Source organism: Myotis myotis, unplaced genomic scaffold, assembly GCF_014108235.1.
Source record: "Myotis myotis isolate mMyoMyo1 unplaced genomic scaffold, mMyoMyo1.p scaffold_m19_p_1, whole genome shotgun sequence".
Lineage (NCBI taxonomy): Eukaryota > Metazoa > Chordata > Mammalia > Chiroptera > Vespertilionidae > Myotis > Myotis myotis.
In genome coordinates this window covers 141,976,395-142,000,551 of record NW_023416313.1, presented here as the reverse complement: position 1 = coordinate 142,000,551, position 24,157 = coordinate 141,976,395, and the positions used below count along the sequence as shown (strand labels likewise).

Genomic DNA, 24,157 nt, shown 5'->3' with positions numbered 1-24,157 from the left:
AAATAAATACATAAATACATAAATACGTAAATAAATATCAATTTGTCTCTTTGGTATTGTATCACAATTTTTCTTTCCAGAGGAATCAGAAAACTGATATGAGACTGAAGGTAGATAGCAGTCCTCTATCCATGGAAAATGTTAGCCTGGGACAGATAGAGAGTCAAATACTTTGCTAAGAATTCATGAGGAATACTACTTGGAAATGAAATGGGAGCTGTTCCTTTAAGACATGGCATTTTTCTTAAAGAATCATTCAAAATTAATTTATGTAGCTAGAGTTTTCCCAAAGGAATACTTCCGAAATGTAGAAAATGATAAGTATTTTTAATTGGCTGAATTAAAGTTCCTTTTATTATTAAAGTTTCAGGTTAATGGCTCATGTATAATGAGAGTAGCTGGGTGGAGGAAGAGGGAGATTATTTCCTGATGGGACAGTCTCTGTATCTTCCCTCCCTTGACCAACAGGAATGAAAAGTAATCCTTGGTCTCAGGGCTTGGAATGAGGATGGGGGAAAGAGACACACAGTTATAACTTGTAAGCATTCCAACATTCCAACACTTTCTACATTTCCAAACAAACTGGGAGAGGTGTACTAAAAGGGACAACTGGAGAAGAAATTGTGGAATCCAAATTTTTAGTACTGGCTGTTCCCCGTGTAAAAACAGAGATAATCTCTTTGGTTTTTATCAAAACCCGATGTGCTGGGATGGGTGATTTTCTACAGTGCAGTCGGACAAACTGAGGCCATAATTTATTTTTAGCTGAGTCACACAAGTATCTGAACGGAAAAACAAACAAACAAACAGTAAAAAAAAAAATCCCGCTAGCTGACAGCCTCTGAGACAGACTGCTGGTTTGTACCCACCTCCATTGATGCTCACTTCGCCCAGGCAGTTGTTGGGTACTTTAGGTGCACAGCGTTTATGACAGTTGAATCTGCAATCTAACCACAATGATTTTAAAAGAAGATAAAAACCAAGAATTCATCAGCAAGTGAGTTGTAAAACAAAGAAATGTAATTTCACATGGATGAGGGCTAAGGCTCTCCTTTGGCTGGCGAAGATGCCGGCGGCAGGCGCCTCCCTACCTTTGCACTGCAGGCCCTGCCTGAAGAGTCCCTTGAGGAGCTTCTTGCAGTACTGGCACACGGTGGGCCGCGTGTACGAGTGGATGACGAACGTGTGGGGCACCTTCACTTTCGACATCAAAATCTTGTCCAGCTGAATGGGGCGTCCGATGTATGACTGAGAATTCGACCTCTTCTCTCGACCAATAAATGATTCTGATGGTGACTTTTGCTATAGGTTTCAAAAGCAATAAAGAACATTAAAATGTAAGAGAGTACTTGATTGGCATCTTTATGCATTTTAAACACATTTTGTTTTACTATTGTGTTTAGTGGCTTGATCCTTAAGAATATGAGCTATATAAGGCAAAACTGTTTCTGTTCATGAGTGTATTTATCAACCCTTTACTTCTTATTTGAATTACCTTGTTTTTATAGTTTGAAATGAAGAGAAGTGGAAATCAGGATATTTGAACCTCATTTCTAGAACTTACAAAATTTTTGGGCTTCTAAAAGTAATATAATAACTTCAAGACAGGAATATAGAGTTGAAAAAAAAAATGGTCCTTAACCCCATTGTGCAAATTACTTCATTGACATTTTCTATAGTATTCCATGCACATGGTTAGAAAATATAAGCAGTTCACAAAAATAGAAAATGAAAAGTAAATCCCGTCAGGTCTACCATACATAGTACTTTATCTGAAAAACACTTACAATTTCTTTGGATTCACTCTGAGGAAAAAATATGATTTAAAATGATCTCAACCATATGAAAATAAAGGATGAAATTTATACTATCTTTTTTATAATTGGAAAACACAGAAACTGGTGGACTATACAAGACACACAAATATTGGTGTTCTGGTTACAATTATATCTCTGTACACTCTTGTCTCTTGTTTTGGAATTAATCAACCCAAGGCATATGTTTCAAAAATTAAACAAATTAAAATTAACTGTTTTCAGTGTTTTGGACAATTTCATGGTACCTCTTGACATCATGGAAACATACTTGGGAATCATCAGAATAAATGTATTTGGAAATCATCAAAAGAAAAGATAAATTAAATTATTTTTAATAGTTGTTATAATTATGCTTATAATTATCTCACTCATTAAGCTTCTAAACTGAGTAATTATTGTGTTAGGTGCCTTATAATATCAGATAGGCTTTATTATCTATAGTTGAGGCATCATAACTCATAAAGTTTAAATAAATTATTTTGTGTCAAATGCTAGTAAATAGTAAAGCCAAGATTACTTGTATTATCATCTTACTTAGTCAATTTCTAATTTGGAGTGATTCTGACAAGATGAAAAAAATCATCTATACTAATGAAGGGGTAATATGCTAATTAGACCGGGTCAACTGGCCATCTTCTGGACGTCCCACTTCCTTCCGGACAAAGCCATGGTGGTGAGGGCCGAGGCAGAGGCAGTTAAGGGCGAGATCAGGCTGGCAGGGGAGAGCAGTTAGGAGAGAGATCAGGCTGGCAGGGGAGGGCAGCTGGGGGCGAACTGGCCTGCAAGGGAGGGCAGTTGGGCATGACCAGGCCAGCAGGGGAGGGCAGTTGGGGGCATTAGGCAGGCAGGCAGGTGAGTGGTTAGGAGCCAGTGGTCCTGGATTGCGAGAGACATCCCCCAAGGGATCCCAGATTGGAAAGTGTGCAGGCTGGGCTGAGGGACACCCCATGCACCAATTTCATGCACCGGGCCTCTAGTATTTATATATAATTTCCATCCATTTCTATCCCTGTCTGCACCAAAAGGTTAATACTACTTATTACCAAATGGGGAAATTTTGATTTTGAAATTCACTAGCTGCAATAAAAGCTTTTTGATATGAGGTTCTAGTTAGGATTATTATGTCTACAGTTACAGTTAGAATTACAATTCCATAAAAGAAAACTATAAAATATAATCACTCTGGAAAGGCTCAGCTCCTGCAGAGACATCTGGGGAGCTTATAAAGATGGGCCAAGGCCTGCCAAACCAGAATCATGAACATACTGAAGAAATATCTTAGGGATTGAAAAATAATTAAGTCCATGGGGTTAGGTCCCTGTTTCATGTGTCCTTCTTGAGGAATTGTAGCCAACAGGCCAGTTTTAGGCACAGACTAAAATGAAAAGTGATGTTTTTCCATAGTTGGAAAGTTTCAACACTCAGAATAAAAGCTGACCTGATGTCACACTTTCTCAGCAGACTTAAAATGCTCTCAGATTTGGAAAGTCATATGAAAACTTGACAACATCACTCGAGTTATTTTCCTTAATTTAAGATACCTAACTCTAGGCTGTTAGCAGAGCCAGATCGACATAAGACTATTTACTATACCATGGGGCAAATTCATTTAGAAGAGTAAGAGGCAATATGTTTAAACTGACAGTTTTCTTCTCATGCAACATAGTAACATTCAAATAAACACTGCCATAAACTATAAGAACCAGAATTCTAAAACATTACGTGAGTTTAGGGAAAAGAAACTGGCTGTCCCTTTGTGTCCAGACACTGTACTGCACACACATTCAGGCAATGAGGAGATTCACACGGCCACATGTGTCCCTGGCCCAGAAGAACCTAAACTGCATAATTTAGTGTCAGAAATTAAGACTTTACTAGCATTTAAGATTTAATAGCAATTTAAGATTTTACTAGCACTAATAAAGAATGCACTCCTGTCGTTCATGACATCTTAAAATTACAATTAGCTAGCAACATGACCCGAAATACTATCATTAAAAATTTTTATAGTTGCAAACATAATTAGTCGTTTCCAATGTGGCCTGTATTTCCATATGATAAAGTAGAATTTTAAAATATTGAGACAGGGTGCTGGATGGTGACTTCTCATGTGGGAGCTAATTTATTGCTGGAAGGAGATCGAGTAGTTTATTAGATAAACACTTTGGGGAAAGGAAGAGTGACGAAGCCTTCTGAAGTTTTGTTTGCAGAATTAAGTTCTATGTTTTGGGAGTGTGCACGCATTCATTTACATGTGCTTTCCCCTATTATGAGGCAAATCTAAGAAGGGAATACAAAAAAGAACACTGTGCCACTATCTGATGATTTTGTAAATGCTTATGAGAAATTTACCCATTCTTCAATCAAAATGTAAAACAGGGTCATCATTGATATATAACAAATTGTCAAACAAACAAAAACAAAAGCCTATGAAATCAGGCTATTGTTCTATGATATATATATATTTATCATTATTGATATAAATGTTGGAAACCCACCATTTCTGTCATCAGCAATTAGCTCTTTAAATATTTCCAATGATGGAGACACAAACCAAACATTTCTAAGGATTTTCTCCATTGCTAGTGGGAGTGGGATTCTTGGGGTGCCACTGGAATAAGGATTCCTGGAGGCCCCCACATGAAGATGAGGTGTGGTAGAAAGCTTTTGTTTGTGTGAAAATATATTCCTCAGTTTCCAAAGGCCCATTTTCCTGAAACAAGACCTGGAAAAGGTGCAGTTGGGGATCCAGCAGAGCTAAAAGCAAAGCCAGTGTCCAGAGTCTCCATTCCAGGGCTTTTTAAAGAAATGCATTATTATACAAAGTGCGTTATTTCTTCATTCACTTCATTTTACTTGTTTCCTGATTTGTATACTTCATTATAATGTGTACAGTACTTTAGAATTTTAAGTAAGACATTTATTTAAAGTAGACTCTGGTAATAAAAAAAATTCTTCATTTCTCATCAACACTAGTAAAGGTTGTATTAGGTTTACTAAGTTAATTAAATTGATTTTCACTGTTTCTTGCTGTTCCACTTTGGCCATGTGTGAACCTGGGATATTTATAGGATGATTGTTTTTTGTTTGTTTGTTTTTGTTGTTGTTGTTGTTGTTTTTTACAGGAATAGGGAGGAACGTTAAAATGCTTTGGAAAGGAAACAACTACGTTTTGTTTTATGCTACTTCATTATTATGTTCAGAGCAAAACTGGCTCAGAACTTGCAGAATATACTTAAAATGCCCTTCTCCATAGTTATAGTAAGCATACAGGAGGATATGCTTCCAAAAATTTTCATTTTTACATTAGTCATGGGTCCTACAAATTGCTCTTTTCCTGAGTTGAGGAGTTTGGATCAAATTACAGGTGTGTGTGGAACTTTTGTGAGAACTGACATTATCATAACATATGGCATTGGGGTGGCTGTATGTAAATGATTAGATTTAACAAATTATAGATGATAAAAAATATAACCCTGTCTTTTGTGTTCTCAATGCAAGAGGAATCATATCAAGGATGTGAGGAATATGAGAACAGAAAAGTGAGGAAAGCTGACATTAAAGGTAGAATTGGAGATTAAACAGCGTAAAGATTAGAGAGATTAAAATTTGGTTAAAAGCCTGAGGTCTTGTGAAGGAACTGCAGCCTCCTTATGCTAACAGTGTTTCATCTGAAATGACTGCCAACGTGAAAACTATAAGCGCTGGGCACCTACCTCCTGAGACAGTGCATCCTGCTTTGCAGAGACTGACTTTGTTTTTGAAACTGGTGGCTAAAGGAATGACTCAGCAAGTGTGGAACCTTCCCAGGAAATGATTGCTTAGATTACATTATGGAAACTCCATCTGCCAGCAAGTCTTTAAACATTTAACAGGACTTGGAAACAAGGCATATTCCACTTCAAAACAAATTCTCTTCATTAGCAAAGCTAGAAAAAAGACGGGGGAATGCTGACTTAACTTGTGGTTTGCTTGTTGTTATTTATGTAGAGATCAAACATGGTATTTCCTGAGAGATAAAAGTCACTTTACAAAAAGCATGATTCAAAGACATAAATCAAAAACAAAACAATAGCCTGTTTCTCCATGGATAGAGCATCAACCTGAGGATGGAAGGGTCTGGCTTCGATTCCCAGTCAAGGGCACATATCTGGGTTGCACGTTTGATCCCAGGTTTGGGAGGCAACCAATTCATAAATATCTCTCTCATATTGATATTTCTCTCTCCTCCTCCCTCCTTCCTTTTCTCTCTCTCTCTAAAAAAATCAATGGAAACAATATCCTCAGGTGAGGATTAATAGAAAAACACACACAATAAAAACATGGTTCAAATGAAAACTTCTATAGTATTAAAATATTTATATTTATTAACTAAAATTCATTTCACAGCCCCACATTGGGACTGGATTTTGGGTGACATAAGCTACACCTTGAGTTAAAGGAAACAAAAAACATACAGAATATTTTAGCATACGCATTGACAATTCTTTGTGGTGCTTTCTCAATCATCAGACAATAAATTTCTAAGGGAAGGATAGTGTCTTAAAATATTTGTCCTCTATTAATGAAAACACACATCTAGTACTTGATAAAAAAATAAGCATTGCTTGTACTCATCAGAATGAATGTTTTCAGGAAGTCAATGCCTGGGAACAAAATGGACAAGACATTTCAATAGAAATATTTAAAATACAGGCTGTAATATAAGCATATTTCAATAACTTAATATTACATGGACTGTAACTTCTACAGATTTGCTTTATTGAGAGTGTACAATTGGCTACAACTATAACTGCTCTTTGAACTCATCTTCTTCCTGATCCTGACCCTTACTTGGCCTGTCCAACATGAATCTGTGGAGAACTCTTCTGCCCTGGAAAGAGAAAGGTAGCACGCTCAACTCTGTTCATATTAATAGGTGGCCCCTCGATGTCAGGGAGGCATAGAAAATAGTGTGGACTAGAGTAAATTGGAGAGGATGGGCTCAATATAAAAGGGATGGCCACTGCTCAAACACTGCTAATAGCTGCCATGTGAGTGTGTAAACCCAGCGTCTCCAGACCTCTTAGCTTTTCAAAAGAAGCAGAAAATCCAACTGTTTTATGAAATAACTCCATTTCAAAATATAGGCAACTCTAAAAAAATTTGAAGTATTTTGCCAGTCAACTTATTTGGGTAACAAATTTAGCTCATGGGGAGTCTGACCTTTGAACTAGGCATAACACACTTTTTATAACTTTCATATGTGCCAAACTCTTTTCATATCCCTCTACATGCATTAATTCATTTAAACCCCATGACCACTCATGTTATGATGCCCCTTTTACGGAGAAGGAAACCAAATCCCAATGTGGTTAAGTCATTTGTCAGAGATCATACAGCTTGTAAAGTTCCAGACCTATGAATTCATATATTCTTGCTCTGGCTGATAACAATGATTTCTCTCTCCATAATCCCTCCCAGCTTTCATTTTCCCTGGTTTTATACCAATATAAAAATAGAAAGTATTTTCTTCTCCTCATTTAAGTCATGAAGGAAGAGTTCATACGAAACAGTGAAGATAATTAATAGTATATTCTACACGCCAAAATGCAATGTGAAAATATTGTGAATCCTTTAACCTTGACCTACAGAAGAGCCTTTGAACCAGCCTGTCTGTGCTCAGAGGATAGCATATGAGTCACACATGTTTTCTAGAACATAATGACTAACTGAATAAACAGCTTCTATTGTATAAGCATCACTCAGCTGCCTGCCTACTTTTCTATTCAGGTACTAGCACAACTGTGTGAAAACAGATGCAACCAAATACTTAGTCCTTTATTCCAGGAATTTTAAGAAAACCTAGCATTTTTAACTAACAACATTCAAAGAACTATGCAGAACAACACCTTATACTAGTTCTCTCCTACTGCCATCGAGATGGCTCTATCTGATTTAAGAAGTGTAGAAGTGTTCTCCATTGCAAACCCCTTCTCAAAGCCCAATTAAGATGCTGCAGAACATATAAAGACCCTAAATATTATTCTCTGTGCCCAATGAATTTACTATCTAGCAGAATTCTGGACACAACGTAATTGTTACTATCCACAGTAGCATGTGCTCTTTCGGATGGTTTTGCCTTATTCTCCAAATTTCAGTTCACATGGCACCTTCTCCAAGAGACCTCCAGACCACCTAACTTACTGACCGTTCCCTGTTCACTCTTTGGCACATCACCTGTCTCTTGTTGAGTCAATACTGCAGTCTGCAACTGTCTTATTACCTATTTGCTTATTGGTTTTTTACCGTAGCCCTTCAAAAGAATGTAAATTCCATGGAGAGAGAATCTTAACTATTCTGTTCATTACTGTATCACCAACCGCTGCAATACTGCCTCACACAGAACAAGGGCCCATATATATGAAGGTTTGCAGAAAAGATAAACCACATCGATGGAGGAAGTGCAGGGGACATTCAGAAAAAGAGTTTCCTGAGGAAGACATTTGGTGTGAACACTGAAGTAGTCTTGCCACGCAATGACCATGTTCGGTATTATTGGCCATTACTATTCTGCTTAAGGCGACTCAGCGCTCCCAATCTTCAAACTGCTTAGAACTGTCTTTTGTACACTCTGAAACCTCTTTATCTCACTTGGAAATGATTATCTAACCCTACTCATAGTCACTGCTAGTAAAACAGCATTGTGAATATCCAGTATGATAAAGACTACTTTCTGAAGTAAAAATAAATAATCGGCTCCTTTCAACAACACTACACACTACTCCTCAATCGGAAGTCAGGGAATATCCAGAATGATTTATTGGGCAATGGACAAGTTTGAAGACCCCCAGGGAATGGAGATCACATAGAAACGCCCATGTTTCCATGTCCTGCATTTCACTGAGTAGCAGGTAGGGTGTTGGATGAGTTTCAGATTGTTCAGTGCTATTCCGCTACGATTCTGATTCTATATCCCTTGAACTACCTGCCAAGTGTGGCAGATATATAAATGAGTGTGGCTCCTCAATTGGATACCCTAAATACAGAGCATAAGTAAAAGCTCATCTACACCTTTTCATACCAATAAAAAGCATTGCTACAGGACGGGGGGTGGGGGGAGTATGCCCCCTGCTTAGTGGTGACGATGCTGTATTTTAGAGTGGAGAATCCATTTCTTCATGTTCGTAGCAATTTGGGAAAGCTGACAGAGTAATAACATATAATCTCATTAAGAATACAAGGTGATAAGGACACATATGTAATACCTTAATCAATAAAGGAAAAAAAAGAATACAAGGTGATCTGGATGTGCTAAGTGCTAAAGTAGTCTTGAAAGTTACATTGTTTCCATTCTCTTTAAGTAAATAGAAATGAAAGGTAAAGGAATCTTACTATTTTCTTAAGTGAACCTCCCTTTGCAGGAAAAGCACAAGAACTGTTAAGCGAATTGTTGCAAATTACAGGCATTGTTCTTTCAAAATGTCAGTTACTAACATCCCATGAATCTGTGGGATCCAGAGGGAAAGGGAGACATAACAGAAGAGCACCTCTCTTTTTTACTGAAAGCAATGCAACCTTAATGCTATGCACTCTACACAATAAAAAAGAAGCATTTCTATTGAGGAAGACAATAAATTTACATGTCAACAACTTCTACTTTGGGGCTTCAAATGTCAGATTTGATCTACACCTAAACGTGAATGGGGTGGTAAAACAGTTTATGTGGAAGTATCAACAATAGCAATTTTAGGAACATACTATTTCCATGGTATTTCATCCTGCCTAAAATGGACAGGGGCCTGGCCTGGGATTGTGAGTTCACTGGAAAGCTCAATGAAATAATTCGGAAAAACGCTGTGCCATTAAACACTGCCTTGGAAACACCGAGAGGAAGCTGGAAACGCGTGCCATGAACAGTCCACGGCTACAAAGGTTAGAGCCTCTCCCTTCAAAAGTGGCCCAGAAGGGTAACTTGCAGATTTTATAGAACCTCAGCCTGTAACAGTCAATCGAGAACATGAAGCACTGTATTTATGACCACACATGCTTCTGAAACAACATGATAGAAAGGGCTACATTTTAATGCAACTCAATTAAAAAAGAGAGGGAAACGATGAGACTTTTCCTTTACCTACCCCCCAAAAATTGAGTTTTAAAAATACAGAAAAACACTAACTCAATGAAATCATATCACTCAGGGATATTTTCAATGCAAAGTTGGGGTGATACCACCCCAACCTGTGTTATTTTTTCATTGTTTTGGCTTCCATTTCATTGCATTTATTATAAAAATAGCACCACTTTCACTCTTCTTGAGAAGGGAGAGAATTCATTTGATCATATCAGAAAACCAGGTCTAATGGATCAAGTAAAATAATGTATCTAAATATTACTGAAAAAGATAAAATTTTAGAAGCTGAATTATTTCTTGTTTCTAAAAGTCTAATTTATAGTACCAATTCATCTTTTACCTTCCTCACACTCCTTTATTATGTCTTCTTTTTTAAAATTAATCCTCACCTGAGGTTATTTTTCCATTGATTTTTCAGAGAGAGTGGGGGGAAGAGGGGAGGGAGGGAGGGAGGGAAGGAGAAAGGAAATGAGAGAGAGAGAGAGAGAGAGAGAGAGAGAGAGAGAGAGAGAGAGAGAGAGAGAGAGAGAAGAGAGAAACATCGACTTGAGAGAGACACATTGATTGGTTGCCTCCTGCACACCCCCGCCAGGGCTGGGGATCGACCTACAAACCAGGTACATGCCCTTGACCAGGAATAGAACCTGCAACCCTTCAGTGCATGGGCCTACTCTCTAACCACTTTACCATGCTGGCCAGGGCAGGGTAGGGACATTGTTGAGGACACGTACACTCTCAAAGTGAAGATGAGCAATCTTTTTTCATATTACTCAGCCAGGAGCTCAGTATTCATGATTGGTCAGGGATTAAAGGAGGCAGGACTGAAATCTGGCCTGACATTAGATGGATACTGATGGTCATTAGGTACATGACTATGATATGGCTATTGTTGGTAATAAGGCACGGGGCAGGGGGGAGGTGTTTTGTAATCTTAAGATAGACAGCAATGTTTTGTGTCTTCAGACATGGCTTGTGGGGAGTGTGATGGAAGCCCTGGTACCTTTCCTGAGGGGAGCACAGCCTTCATTAAAGATCCATTTGTTCCTAAGACCTACATGTTTCTAAGTGCAGGTTAAGTGCTATACGATGCCCCCATGCTCCAGTGGCGTTCATGAGGAAATCTCCTGCAGTATTCATAGTTAGAATTGCACATCTGATCTTGAAGTTTTTGTTCATAGCATGCGTGCACATGTAACAAACCAGACACGCTGAATGAAATCAGCCAACAGCTGATTATTAGCACATGAAAGAAGACCGCGCACTCTTAATTCTATGGAAGGGTTCCTTCCCCACAAACCCACCACTGCACTTCTGACTCTCAGGGGGTAGAGAGATGTGGGTTAAAGAATTCTTGGTTAAACACTGCCCAGGTTTGACTTTGGAAAACTAGTTTATACAATCAACAAAAGAAATTTTGCAATGTCTGGCAAATGCACTATATGGATGTCATGGTGCATATTTAAATGGAAAAATGATTTCTTAATTCAGATGAATCACCAGGATTCCTGGAACTCCAGAACACAAAAGCAACAATTAAAGTCTCTACTGCTATATAGACTTTTGCTACTTTGGAAAATATCCCGGGAAATATTCATTTGGCCAGAAATATCATCATAGTTTAATTCAGAATTAGAGATAGTTGTGTGTTTTTTAATCATTTGTTCAATTGAAAAGAATCTACCTTGACTATTAGAAAGCATATCAGGATCATATCCAATTATAAATAGAAAATGCAATACTAGTATTATCTTCATTATAATTTTTAAATGAACAAAACAGTAAATAAATGAGTCATTTTCTAGGAAAGTATGTAGCCAAGAGTTCCTTTTAGTACAATGCTTGTGTTAATTAAATGTGAGTCAGTAAACTTTATGAAAATAATAGCAGTTTACGGCATATTATTATTTACAAAATATGTACCCTAACATAAAAAAGTTAAACTGAATACTGTCTAACTTTCATAAAAACTAAAGGATGCGAAAAAGTGAGGTTATAAAATAGTTGAACACAGAGAAAACTTTTGCAATGAGCAATTTATTTCCTAATAATTTCTGGAAAGCAGTCTGATTGTTAAGAATTACCAAAAAGACTACTAGGCTAGAATAATTTAGTTTCACCAAAAATATTCTCTGTTGTGTCTCTTAACCTCAAAGCTATGACAGTAAATACATCCTTAAAGGGCATTTAAAACACTTAAAATAACTTCAGCAATGTTCTTAAATTGTAATACATTTCCACAGGCCTAACTTACATTTTATAAAAAATTGTCATCAATTGTGCACTGCAGTTGCAAAGGACACGAGTTTCATATTCTGCTTCACTTTCTACCTTGACTTCAGCAACTTTACTTCAAGAAAAGACCATTCTCCTCAATAATTTGACAAAAATATGATGTTTAATCTGCTCATATTGATTTATTTTCAACAGTTATTATTTAATAAGAAAATGAGTGAAAATATTTCTTCGCCATCTAAAAATGTTAGTATGGGAAAAGACATCACAAATATAAATAAAACTGAAAATATACTTCTATCATAGAATAACAGACAGAGGATTCCTGTCATAACACATAAGCAACCAAGAATCATCTCACTAGGAAAAGAGGCAATTCTCCATAGATGAAAAACAAGTAGTCAATAAATATATGAAAAGCTGTTTATCTTCCAATAAAAATTATGTTAAGTATAGATATTTTTTCTGAAGAAATTAATAAATTTTTTAAAAAAATATTGACAAAATGTGTTGTTGGGAAGAGTATGAAGAAATAGAAACTCCTACACCATCATCAGATTTATATATTAAAACTTTTATCACTTTTTGAAGAACTATTTAGCAAAAAATAAGTATAAATGCTTTAGTCATTTTGCTTCTAAGGATATAACTCACAAATAATTCAGAAATGCTTATTGAGAAATCAACTGATACTTTTCATAAAGTGTAAAAAATATATACAAAGATGCTTATTTCACATTGTTTAAAATTAAAAATGAAAACCTAAACAGTAGATTAAATAAATTAATATACAGCATTGGGATGTAATACCAGGAAGTTCTGACAAAGACATATTTATTTGCATATTGTCTATTTATGAAGCTCCATGCGGGCAGATCATTGACCTAAGTTCACACTTGTGCATCTTAGAGTCACAAAACATACTGAACGTGGAACCATGACCAGATTTCTATAACTCTGCAATCATAATTGTCACTAAAATATTTCTCTAAAAATTTCATCAAATTTTATGCATTGTTTTTCCCCAAGACATTTATAAAGAGGAGGGGAAAAGTCTGTTGCCTTTTTAACACACTAGGTATAAACAAGTTCAAGAACAAAAGCTTATGCACAAAATGCATCGTATCTTATCAGGAGTTACCGTGTGGAGGCCTTGCTGCCGTTAAGCTGTACAACTTCCACAGGAAAGCAGACCACTGGTCACTCCTTTACACACTCTGTCCCTGGCTTTAGTCACAAAGGATGATTAAAAGGGAAAGATACTACTTCACTAAAATTCTATCTGGAAGGCATTGTAAATTACATTTAAATTTACAAGAATATAAAAAATTATACTTATTGAGCTTTCACCTGTACTTTTCTAAGAAGGGCCCATTTTACCTAGGATAATTTATAAACATAGGAATTTACTATTATTGAAGGAGATTTCTTCATTTTACATGTTATAAATCAAGGTATCTTGACTTCCCAATTTTACTTGACCCAGAATATGTTCTGGTTGTGTTTTCATTAGCTTCCTTTGTTAGAGTTACCTTAACAAGACCGTCTTAGAATGAACACTAATAAAGGTATCTGAAATTTATAGTCTCACGAGGGAAAATAACAATACAATTTGCAAGGGATAAAGAAATAAGGAAAACTAAATATTAACAAGTCAATTGGTCAAAACAACTTCTCATAAGAAGAGCACTATTGTATATATACTCTATGCGAACGCTTGACCTAAATGTCCCTTCTCCATGTTCAGGTTATTGATTGCTGCTTAGGAAAGATAAAAGGCCAATTTTGGAGGAGGACTTAATGAAAACCTTTTATGAAGGAAATGTGTGTCTTTTCCATATAAAATTATTCTTGGATGAAGACCCTGCAATATCCACGTGCATACCACCCTTTAAAAGCAATTAGATTGTGATAATCCATTAAGGATTAAAAGTTCCCTTCTTGAAAAAGTTATATTCATTTTCAGGCAGGCCTTAATTTGTGCCAACCAAAACCTGTGTATATTGAGATGGTGACCTACCTTTACATGGTTCTGTGCTACCTGGCATCAGGACACAGTTCCAATATGCATACATTTCAGTTAACATGCTACTGAATACAGTGAGTGCTGACCGTATCCTGTCTAGTCTGCTCAGTTTCATGCAAAAGACACCGATGTTATGGGATCAAGTTACAAGTTTACCTGCGGGCAAAATTTTATCTAACAGTTCAAGACCTATGGCCCTAATGCCTGCACTGCTCTTCATCTTGTTGAGGATGGTGAAAACTTGAACAACAAGAAAAGACAACAACAAAAATATGTTCTTTTTTGCAGTTCAATAGATTGGATTCTCGGGTAATATTTTTTAAATGATAGTTGACATACAATTTTGAGCTAAGTTCTGACCTGATTCATAGAATCAATGCAGATAATTGTCTGATAACAACCTAATGTTATAACGTTGGTTTGCAAAGATGGTAGAGTTAGTACATACCTCAAAGCCAGGACTCAGAGGAGACTTAGAGATCAAGTTGTAAAAGCAAAAAGCAGGCAAAGGAGCAGAATAAAGGGAGGAAAAAGACAAAAAAAAATATAGTGTTATTGGAGGAAAGCAATGCACATTACTCAATAATGTTCTATATAGGTTTGTTTTCAAGAGAAAGCGAACTGTTATACTAATTAGTCTTTGTGGCAACACAAACTGCTGGGTTGGAAATTACTTTTTAACATTTCAATAGGATTATAGATACAAACTCAAGGTTACAAAAACAATTTACAGTTGTGAGCTAGTAAAGGCAAAAAAAAAATACTGTTTGCCATAGTGTCAATGATGACAGACTGTTCTTTCACCTTGTTGAAAATAAATTATAGACAGAATGAAGCATTTTTGACCTTTAAGTCAAATATTAGATTTTCTTCACAATAATGTATCCTCTCTATGGGGAAAGGAAGAAAATGTCATTAAAGTAATCAGATGTTACACTATTGCTTTCTGCCTACTGGCAAGAATAAGTCAGTGGTTTACAAACCTGGAAATTCCAATATGGGCTTAGAGTTATAATGAGAGAAACATGTCCCATGCATTCTTTGTTCATTTTAGAGTCTTTGTTGAATATCAGTTTTCTGTCTGATTTCATTCCGGGTTGAAATATAATTCAAAAGTGAAAAACTATTCTGAATGCTTTTATGAGGAGAAGGAATATCAATGAAAAATATAAGAAAAATCTTGGTTAAATAGACAACACATATCTGGTAATTTATAATGAATATGTTCTTTTTCATCGCTGTTCCTTCAAGCCTTGAGCAGCTCTTTTAACTAAAAAACAAATCAAAACTAAAATAGAGTTGACTCTCTTTCATAACAAAAATGCATGACTTGTGTGGCTCAGAGGTTGAGCATCAACCTATGAACTAGAAGGCCACCGTTTGATTCCTGGTTAGGGCACATGCCTGGGTTGCAGCTCCGTCCCCAGTGGGGGTAATGCAGGAAGCAGCTGATCAATGTGTCTCTCTCTTCATTGATGTTTCTACCTCCTTTTCCCTTTCTCTCTGAAATCAATAAAAAAATATTTTTTTAAAAATTTGTGACTGTGTTTTGCAAACAGTGATATTTCTGGTGTCGAATAAACTTTTGCACTTTGAGGAAAAACTGTAGATTTTTTAACTTTAGGCTCCTTGATAAGTACATACATGATGTAAAGTATATTTTCATGTTTACTGGCTATTTTTTTTGTAAAGTGTTCAAATATTATGCCTATACAGAACTGAGTTGTCTGTCTTCTAACATCTTTACAGATTTTTTTATACATTCTAATTTATTTTTTTATAGGATTATAGAAGCCCAGTGCACAACATTCATGTACTGGGGGGAAGGGAGGGTCCCTCAGCCCGGCCTGCGCCCTCTTGCAGTCCGCAGTCTGGGACCCCTCAAGGGATGTCCACCTGCCGGCTTAGGTCCTGCTTCTAGCTCAGCAGTGCTCCCCCTGTGGGAGCACACTGACCACCTGCATTGAGTGTCTGCCCCCTAGTGGTATGTGCGCATCATAGCGACCAGCTATTCCTCCATTCGGTCAATTTGCATATTTTATCATACAACATATACATTAAAGACCCTCCCATTTTGTAACTTGCTTAATGGCATATCCTCCTACTCTCTGGCTTATTCAATGGTATATTTCAATAAAAATAACTTCCTAATTCTAATAATGTTCAATTGATCAATCTTTTCCTCTTGCCAACAGTAATTCGAGTCCTGTTTAAAACAGCCTTTTCTACTCCAAATTCTTGTACATATGTTTGTATTGGTTCCAACATTATTTGTTGAAAAGAAGATCATTTTCTCACAGTACTGGTACCCTTGTCATAAATCAGTAGACCTGTATAAACCATGTAGTTTCTGGGCTCCCTCTATCCTATTTCATTGATTTATTTTTCTATTCTTGTGTAATACCACATTGTCTTAACTGTGGCTTTATAAAATGTTGGGAAACTCTCCAGCTTTGTCTTGCATCAGGGGTTCTCAAACTCAGCAGTACTGATAGTTTGAGCCTGGTACTGCTTGCTGTGGGGGGCGGTCCTGTGCACTGACCACTCTGTGATGTCCTTCTTTCTGACACATTGGTCCCTCAGAATCCTGATTGTGAGTTGCTCTTGGGTACCTTTAAATATTGTTTTATTCTTTGTTATATTTTACTCAGCTTTTATAACTGTCCTTTGCAGAGCAGCTGATCTGATACCAGCTTCTTCATACAGTCTTTTTGATAAGCATGGTGTCAAATGGCTTTAACTTTTCCCATATACCACAAGAATACTTGTAAATAAAAAGATGAGTAAAGCATAATGAAATGACAAGATCCTTTAATCCTAACTTCTCTTCTGCAACTGTCTAAAAGTCTCTAAAATGGATATCATCTCAATATGTCTATTTACATGTAATGATACAATATATTAGTGAGTCCAACTTAAGGATATGCTGCATTTTTCTTGTTTCTTTCTTATACTGGTGATGATTTCCAAAATGATATACACCTCTACATAGCTATCTGCCATAAATTGACTACATTTTGGATTTTCTTAAAAGATGAACTGCTTTATGGTTAGTATAATTGATAGTTTACTGCCAAAGTTGATGAGAGATAGAGCTCGTCATATAACCTGTGTTGTTATCCTCTCTTCCTATGTGAGCAACATGATTGAAATTGGAAATTCAATTTATGTGCCGAAAATGGACAAATTAATGAAATTACCGATATCTTCATCTGTATGTGGAGATTTGGTAATCAATATAGGGAATCAAGTAGGGAAGAGAAAAATCATTTTCTTACATTTGAGAGAAATCTATATACCAATCATGGCCGACTTGCAATATGGGTGATCTGGTGGCATTAATGAACAATGCGATTATCCTTTTCAGTAATGGAAATATCCTTTATGGTATATAAAACGAATAGGTTTAATTATTATTGCCATACTATTACCTGTGACTAAGCATGCACTATAAATTTTAAACTATAGTTACTGGGTTATTGGCCTTTCATGTCTTGCCTAGGGATAAAAAGGGACATGCTCACTGTACTCCAGGCATGCCTGGGTAAAGCAGGGTAGTTTTGCCCTATAAAAAGGAGCCAAGGCATGGCCCACAGAACTGGGAAATCCATGGCCTCCTCAAGGTGAGCCAACGTTTCCTCTTTCCTCAGAAATTGGATAAAAAGAGACACGAATGCACTCATGAGGGTACAATGGGCTCTGATGTACAGAAAACAGTTCTGAGAGCCGCTGTGTCAGTGTCACACATTATTCCCAGAGGCATTTCTCATTGAAAGTTACCTGCAGGGCATCTCATACAAGGTTATGAACATTTATGATAATATTTTTCAAAGAATCTTATGGTCCATAAGTATCTGATTTGATCACAATTTTATAAGCATTCTTGACAGACATGTTAAAGTATGATTTTTAATAGTATACTTTAAAAATATAGTTAAGCATTCTACTACAAAAATGTGCATCCAGTAAAAAAACACTAGTGATTCCAACATTTGTTGTAAAATATAATTTGGAATTAGGTATCTCAAATATTAAATAATTATTTAATTTGGTTAAGTAGGCAATTAAATAATGTGGTTTAAAACATGAAAACCCATGTTAAAGACTATAGCTATGTAACCTAAACTACAGTTATATATAAATTATATATTTATACATATATGCATTCATATGATAATTTAAATGTATAATTTAATCCATACTTATAAAATTTAACTTATATACAATGTTTTGAAGTATTTATATACACATCTATATGTGTATATGTTATAAAAAGTTGGCTTAGATTTACAAAAAAGAATCTTCAGCATTAATCATTCTAGATCCTAATCTATTCTAATGATGAATGACTTTAGAGCTTTAGATTTCTTGTGAGATATTAAATAATTTAAAAAAAAACTTTTTCTGGTAAAACTGAAAACAATACACAATTAATTTATTTTATTTATTAAACTTGTTTTTAAATGTTTATCCTGTAAACAGTATGACTCTCAGTTACTATCCTTAAAAGCAAAAGCAGCTGTTGTAACTTGTAAAAATCACAACTTATAAAAATTCACACTAAATCAAGGAACTTCAGAGTTGGGAAGGTGACATGAAGAGTTATTTGGAAAAATAAATACCTTTTGCCCTGGCCAGGTGGCTTAGTTGGTTGGAGCATCATCCTGTACACCAAAAGGTTGTGGGTTCGATCCCTGTTTGGGGGCATGTGTGAGAGGCAACCAATTGATGTTTCTCTTTCACATCAATGTTTCTCTCTTTTCCTTCCTCTATCTCTCAAATCAATAAAAATATACACTTGGGTGAGGATTTAAAAAAAAGTAAGTAGCTTTTGATTTAAGCACCTTTCTGTAAGAACATCACTATTTCCAATTAATATAAGTTTATGGAACAATATATAGTCACACACATACATTCCAAATGTTACCAAATATAATACATTCTTCCAGCTATTGGTGGAATTTAGTACCTGCTTTCTCCCAAAACAGAGTATGAAATTTGCTTAATTATCAAAATGAGCATTCAATTGAGTTATATGTCTGGTTTAAGCTATAACAAATTAAAGTGATATAGAGATCACAATAAAATATGTTTCAAACAAAAAGCTAATTAATAAAACTTTTTAGGTATCTTAAATCTGTATCACCACTCTCCACTCCAAGAAGGATTTATTTAACCTAAAAGCTGTAGTAATTTTTTATTGTTTTCTTTAATTAAATTTTACAACAGCTAGATTATAAAGAGTTCTTTGTAAAATCCATTGGGGAATAGAATAGATACGGGAAATTTAAAGGCTAACACGATTAGCTAATTTCAGAAAAAAACATTCTTATTTTAAATAATTCACATCATTACCACAATTTTTATTTTGTTTTCAATGTTTGAAAAATCAAATGTAATTTTCCTAAAGAATAATATTTAAGCCATGTCAATGAATTATATATTTTAGAGCTAATGGAATGCTTTAATGTATTGAGTGCTATTTTTCTCACAGCATTTGTCAATAGTGTCATTCCGACCATACACTGGAATGTATGCTAGTAATGCCATGCAATTAAATACTTTCATATTGCCATTAAGATATGGGTGGGGAACATTTTTTCTGCCAAGGGCCATTTGGATATTTATAGCATCAATCACGGCCATCCAAAATTATCAACTTAGAAATTAGCCTGCTATCTTTGGTCAACCTTTAATTAACTAATACATAATGCCTTGGCAGGGTCAGACCAAATGATTTCGAGGGCCTTCTATGGCCCACGGGCTGGACATCCCCCACCCCTGCATTAAGAGAACATTTCAAATTTTCTCCCCGAATAAATATCCAGCTATGCCACAAAGGACTTTAATAATCTTCAGAGAAAAACATCGCTCATCTCTATTTTCCAAATTTTGACAAACTTATGTTTTGTAAAATTCACACATCAGTTTGTGCTGCTCTGGCCCTGTGACCACAGTGAAACCTCACACATTTTGTAAACTCACAGATAAAAGCAAACTCAAAGCTGTTGGATATGTGATGAAGCCTTGAGCAATCGACAGCACAGGCCCCAGTGAAACATTTACACCCGGGCTGTGTCCTCCCTTGCAGGGAGGGCACTGTCTTGGCTGACACTGCTGTCACTTTGTCCCACAGATTTCTCACATGAAGGGGGAGTGGATGAACAGAAGACCCTACCAGAAGGGGCTCATCCGGGACACTGGCGGACAGCTCAGCAGACACTGTGCGGACCGTGCTGAGCCCAGTGAGGGAAACATTGGAGAGTCTTCTCCGCCTCACGCCACTGCAGTTGTTGGGGATTTTAAATGCACATCTCTTATGGTAATTCAGACCACATCCTGGAAAAAGAAAATAAAAATGGCTTTTGTTCAACCATAAAATAAAAGCTATGCTAGTTTCAGTTGTAAATTTTGAATTTTTTTTACAATAGTACTGCTTCCATTTCTCTGGGGGCTACTTGGAAATTCACATTTTCTTTTGCGCTTTTTCTGATTTATTTTCCCAATCTGTAAGTAATCTGGGTTTTGAATTCTGATTTTTTTTTTAAATATACTTTATTGATTTTTTACAGAGAGGAAGGGAGAGAGATAGAGAGTTAGAAACATCAATGAGAGAGAAACATCGATCAGCTGCCTCCTGCACATCTCCTAAGGACATGTACCTGGGTTGCGGGTTGATATACCCGCAACCCAGGTACATGTCCTTGACCGGAATCGAACCTGGGACCTTTCAGTCCGCAGGCTGACGCTCTATCCACTGAGCCAAACCGGTTTCGGCTGAATTCTGATTTTATTGAATGAGCTCAGCAACTATTGTGATTACCATTTTTTTGAAATGTCCTCTGATATAATGGATTTTGGCTTTGAAGGATCCAGCAATAAAGCTCCGAAGAGATTAACTGAGCCATTTTCAGCTGCCACAAGTTCTAATGTGAGTGGACACATAGGGAAATTAATCACAAAACAGCACAAATTCTGAACTACATTGATTTTAATCCTGGCTCCAAAGGTTCAAGGGGTTTTTCCACAGAGGATGATAAAACTATGATACTGGTATACAAGCTGGAATCCGCCACTCAATAGCAGAATGACCTGGGATGGTTTGATGAACTTCCTGAATATCTGCTCACTTCAACAAACACTTATCGAATGTCTACTATTCCAAGATCTGAATTAAGATGCCAAGTTTATTTTTTGTCTGTTGCCAAAATAACCAACACAAAAGAAACATGCGCATACAGTATAGGGAAAATATGTGAGAATAGGGCTTCCTAGATCAGAGCAAATATGTTAAAGATTGGCAGTGTAAAGGAATGAACAGAAGAATTCATGCACCCCCAAGTCCCTGGGAGACATCTGAGGGGAAGAAGACATTGTTGTAGATGGCACAACATAGGCAGATAACACCAGCCAGTGTTCCACTCGGTTGGGGAAGGAATACCTTACCTTCACATTTGAGGCCTTGACGGACCAGCCCCCACAGCATCTCCCCACAGTGGTCACAGAAAGCGGGAGCTCTGTACGAATGCACGAAGAGAGAGTGGGGACGGATCTGAAAGTCTTCAAAGGTGGCAGAAGCTGTAAAAATAGCAAAGTTGGAAAATGAGTTGAATGGATATCTTGATCTGGAGGTAATTAGTATGCAAGATAATGAATATAAAGTAGAGCTAGAACTCTCCCGGCAATGTTAAGGAAAGATAAGTTGCAACCTGGCTTGGCTTTTAGCCATGAGACTCCATTCTTTCCAACCACAGTTTTACAAATGGTGCCAAAGCAACTCTCGCTCTTCTCTTCCTGCTTGCCAGTCGCAGGCCACTTTGAGAACAGCCAAAATGCTGGCAGAAAGCATGAATGAAAGGATAGCTCAACTCGATGTACAAATACCTGATGTTATTAAAAACATCTTGCTTTTGCTTTTCCGTAAATGAACCAGAAAGGGATTCAGAAATATTAATGAAAAGAAAAATTATGATGAATTTAGATCAGAAGGTAGTATAATGGAATATGACCCGAATGGGTACATGAGAGGAGTGGGGCCCAATTGGAAGAGAGAAGAAATCTGAGCAGCCTTTCCTGGGGAGACAGTTATTTGAGCTCTTAGGCACTATAGGTTGGCATTTAAATCCTGAGCTAAACATAAGCAAGTAGCCTCCTCAACAATAAGCCAAACAGAGAGTTTAATACACACTCAGGTGAATTCCAGTCCATTCTTTGAGAAATAAACTGTAGCAAATGATATTCATCCTGTAGGCCTTTTTTTTCCCTTGCTTATTGGAATTTATTCTCTATAGTACTCATGCAGAATACTAAAATTATTTTTTAAGTATGTTTTTCTACATATTTTATGATGTTATAAAAATGGCTGATGCATTTTGTTGTTGTTCAAGTCAAGAAGTAGATATAAAGAATTGAAAGTGAAAGACAACCTCTTTTCCCCAAATTCTAATGGGTAAGGGCGTAGCTTTTAGACCTCTTTGCACACATAGCCTGATGTGGAGACTGCTCAGTACAGTGCAGAGATGCGGCCTGGGGTGAGAAGAGATGGATGAAGCTCTGCCGTTGCCTATTTGCCCATGGAGCCTGAGGTCGAGCCTGCCTCCGTTTCTCAGGCTCCAAGAGAAGGTCTGACTGACGGTGACTTCCCCAGGCCCTTACGCTTTAAACGTCCATTAATGTTAGGACAGACCCATGTGCACTTGATTTCATAGGTTTTTATTCAAAGAGAATTTGGGGGAGATTTTAGGCCTTAAATATATCCTTCTATGCCTCTCTCTTCCTCTTGTCTGTCCTCTTGCCTTACTTTTTCAATTTACATTTGTTAAGCACCTTCAAGGCTTCCAATGGGACAAGACCTGGGACAAACATGTAAAGAGAAGTAAGACATCTTCGCAGAGCCTACCAGACTAGCAGGAAAGACAAACAAACAAAACAAACAAACAAAAGAAGCCCACAGTAATTATAAAGTAACTTCTAAGGTTCAAAGAAGCTACATAAGCTACATAGATATTAAAGAGAAATAGGACTACAACCCACAGGTGTTTGGGCCCAATATACTGTTCTTTTCAGTATTATCTGTGGTACATCTTATCTTCCCCAACGCTGGCGGCAGAATTATATCCAATGGCCACATGATGTGGGGAATAAACATTTGCAGTTGTCCTGCTGGTGCCTGGATGGCAGGCTGTAGGGTAATCACTGGGTACATTTATAAAATACCTGCTAACTCAGGTCTGCAAGGTGTGACAGAGTGAAGGATGAAAAAGCAGGCAATTCATCTCTGCTATATAGGTATCCACAATTAAGGGAACAAGTTTGAAGGTTTCACATCCATCAGGGCAGGTAAATCGGTTCTACCAGAAAGAATATTATTGACGGTTCACAGGACATATAATGGGACCATAATAGAAGATTAAAATTGTAATGGGTTGGCTTTTCCTTGAACCTTGAATAAAAGTACTTTACCCCAAATTAATGTGCTGTATTATTGAAAATCACCTATCAACTTATTCAAGTTATAATTTTTACGCAATTGGAAAGATAAAGGAAATAATAACAGGAGCAACTAAGACTCATTAAGCACTGACTGTATACTGAACACTATGATAGGAGAGTTAAGTGTGGAAGATGGAGCTGATCAAGGTTACTATACCCACATAACCGTGCCCAGCCTTGTCCACGTGGAATCCTAACCTCTGTACTGTCTGGGCACCTTTTGTGATTTGATCAAAATGTGTCTAAATTTGGGAATGCTAAATCCACTTTAAAGTCGGCCTCACATACTCAAGGACAAAATTTGCTTTTATAACATCAAAGAAAATAGTTAAAGAAAATATTTTATGCCAACCATTAATTCCTGGCTTCTCCATCCTCACCCCCACCCCCTCAAGGACCAAACAACTATGACAAGTAGTTGAATAATTACTGTATTTTTTCAAAATAAGACACATTAGAATTTGACAATACTAATAC

At 36.7% G+C, this 24,157-nt stretch overlaps 1 protein-coding gene across 2 annotated transcripts in view; it reads right to left on the bottom strand.

Moving 5' to 3' along the window:
* The window catches only part of PRKD1 (protein kinase D1), a 303,270-nt gene that overhangs the window by 56,056 nt on the left and 223,057 nt on the right, over positions 1 to 24,157 (bottom strand). Inside the window, exons 3-7 of one of the 2 annotated variants that reach the window (XM_036354098.1) lie at positions 21,635 to 21,766; positions 20,367 to 20,527; positions 14,637 to 14,660; positions 1,092 to 1,302; positions 870 to 947 (exon numbers count right to left, since the gene is read on the bottom strand). In XM_036354098.1, coding sequence (XP_036209991.1) covers positions 870 to 947; positions 1,092 to 1,302; positions 14,637 to 14,660; positions 20,367 to 20,527; positions 21,635 to 21,766 — 606 coding nt within the window. The remainder of the gene's footprint in view (positions 1 to 869; positions 948 to 1,091; positions 1,303 to 14,636; positions 14,661 to 20,366; positions 20,528 to 21,634; positions 21,767 to 24,157) is intronic. The other variant, XM_036354107.1, reaches the window with a different exon arrangement.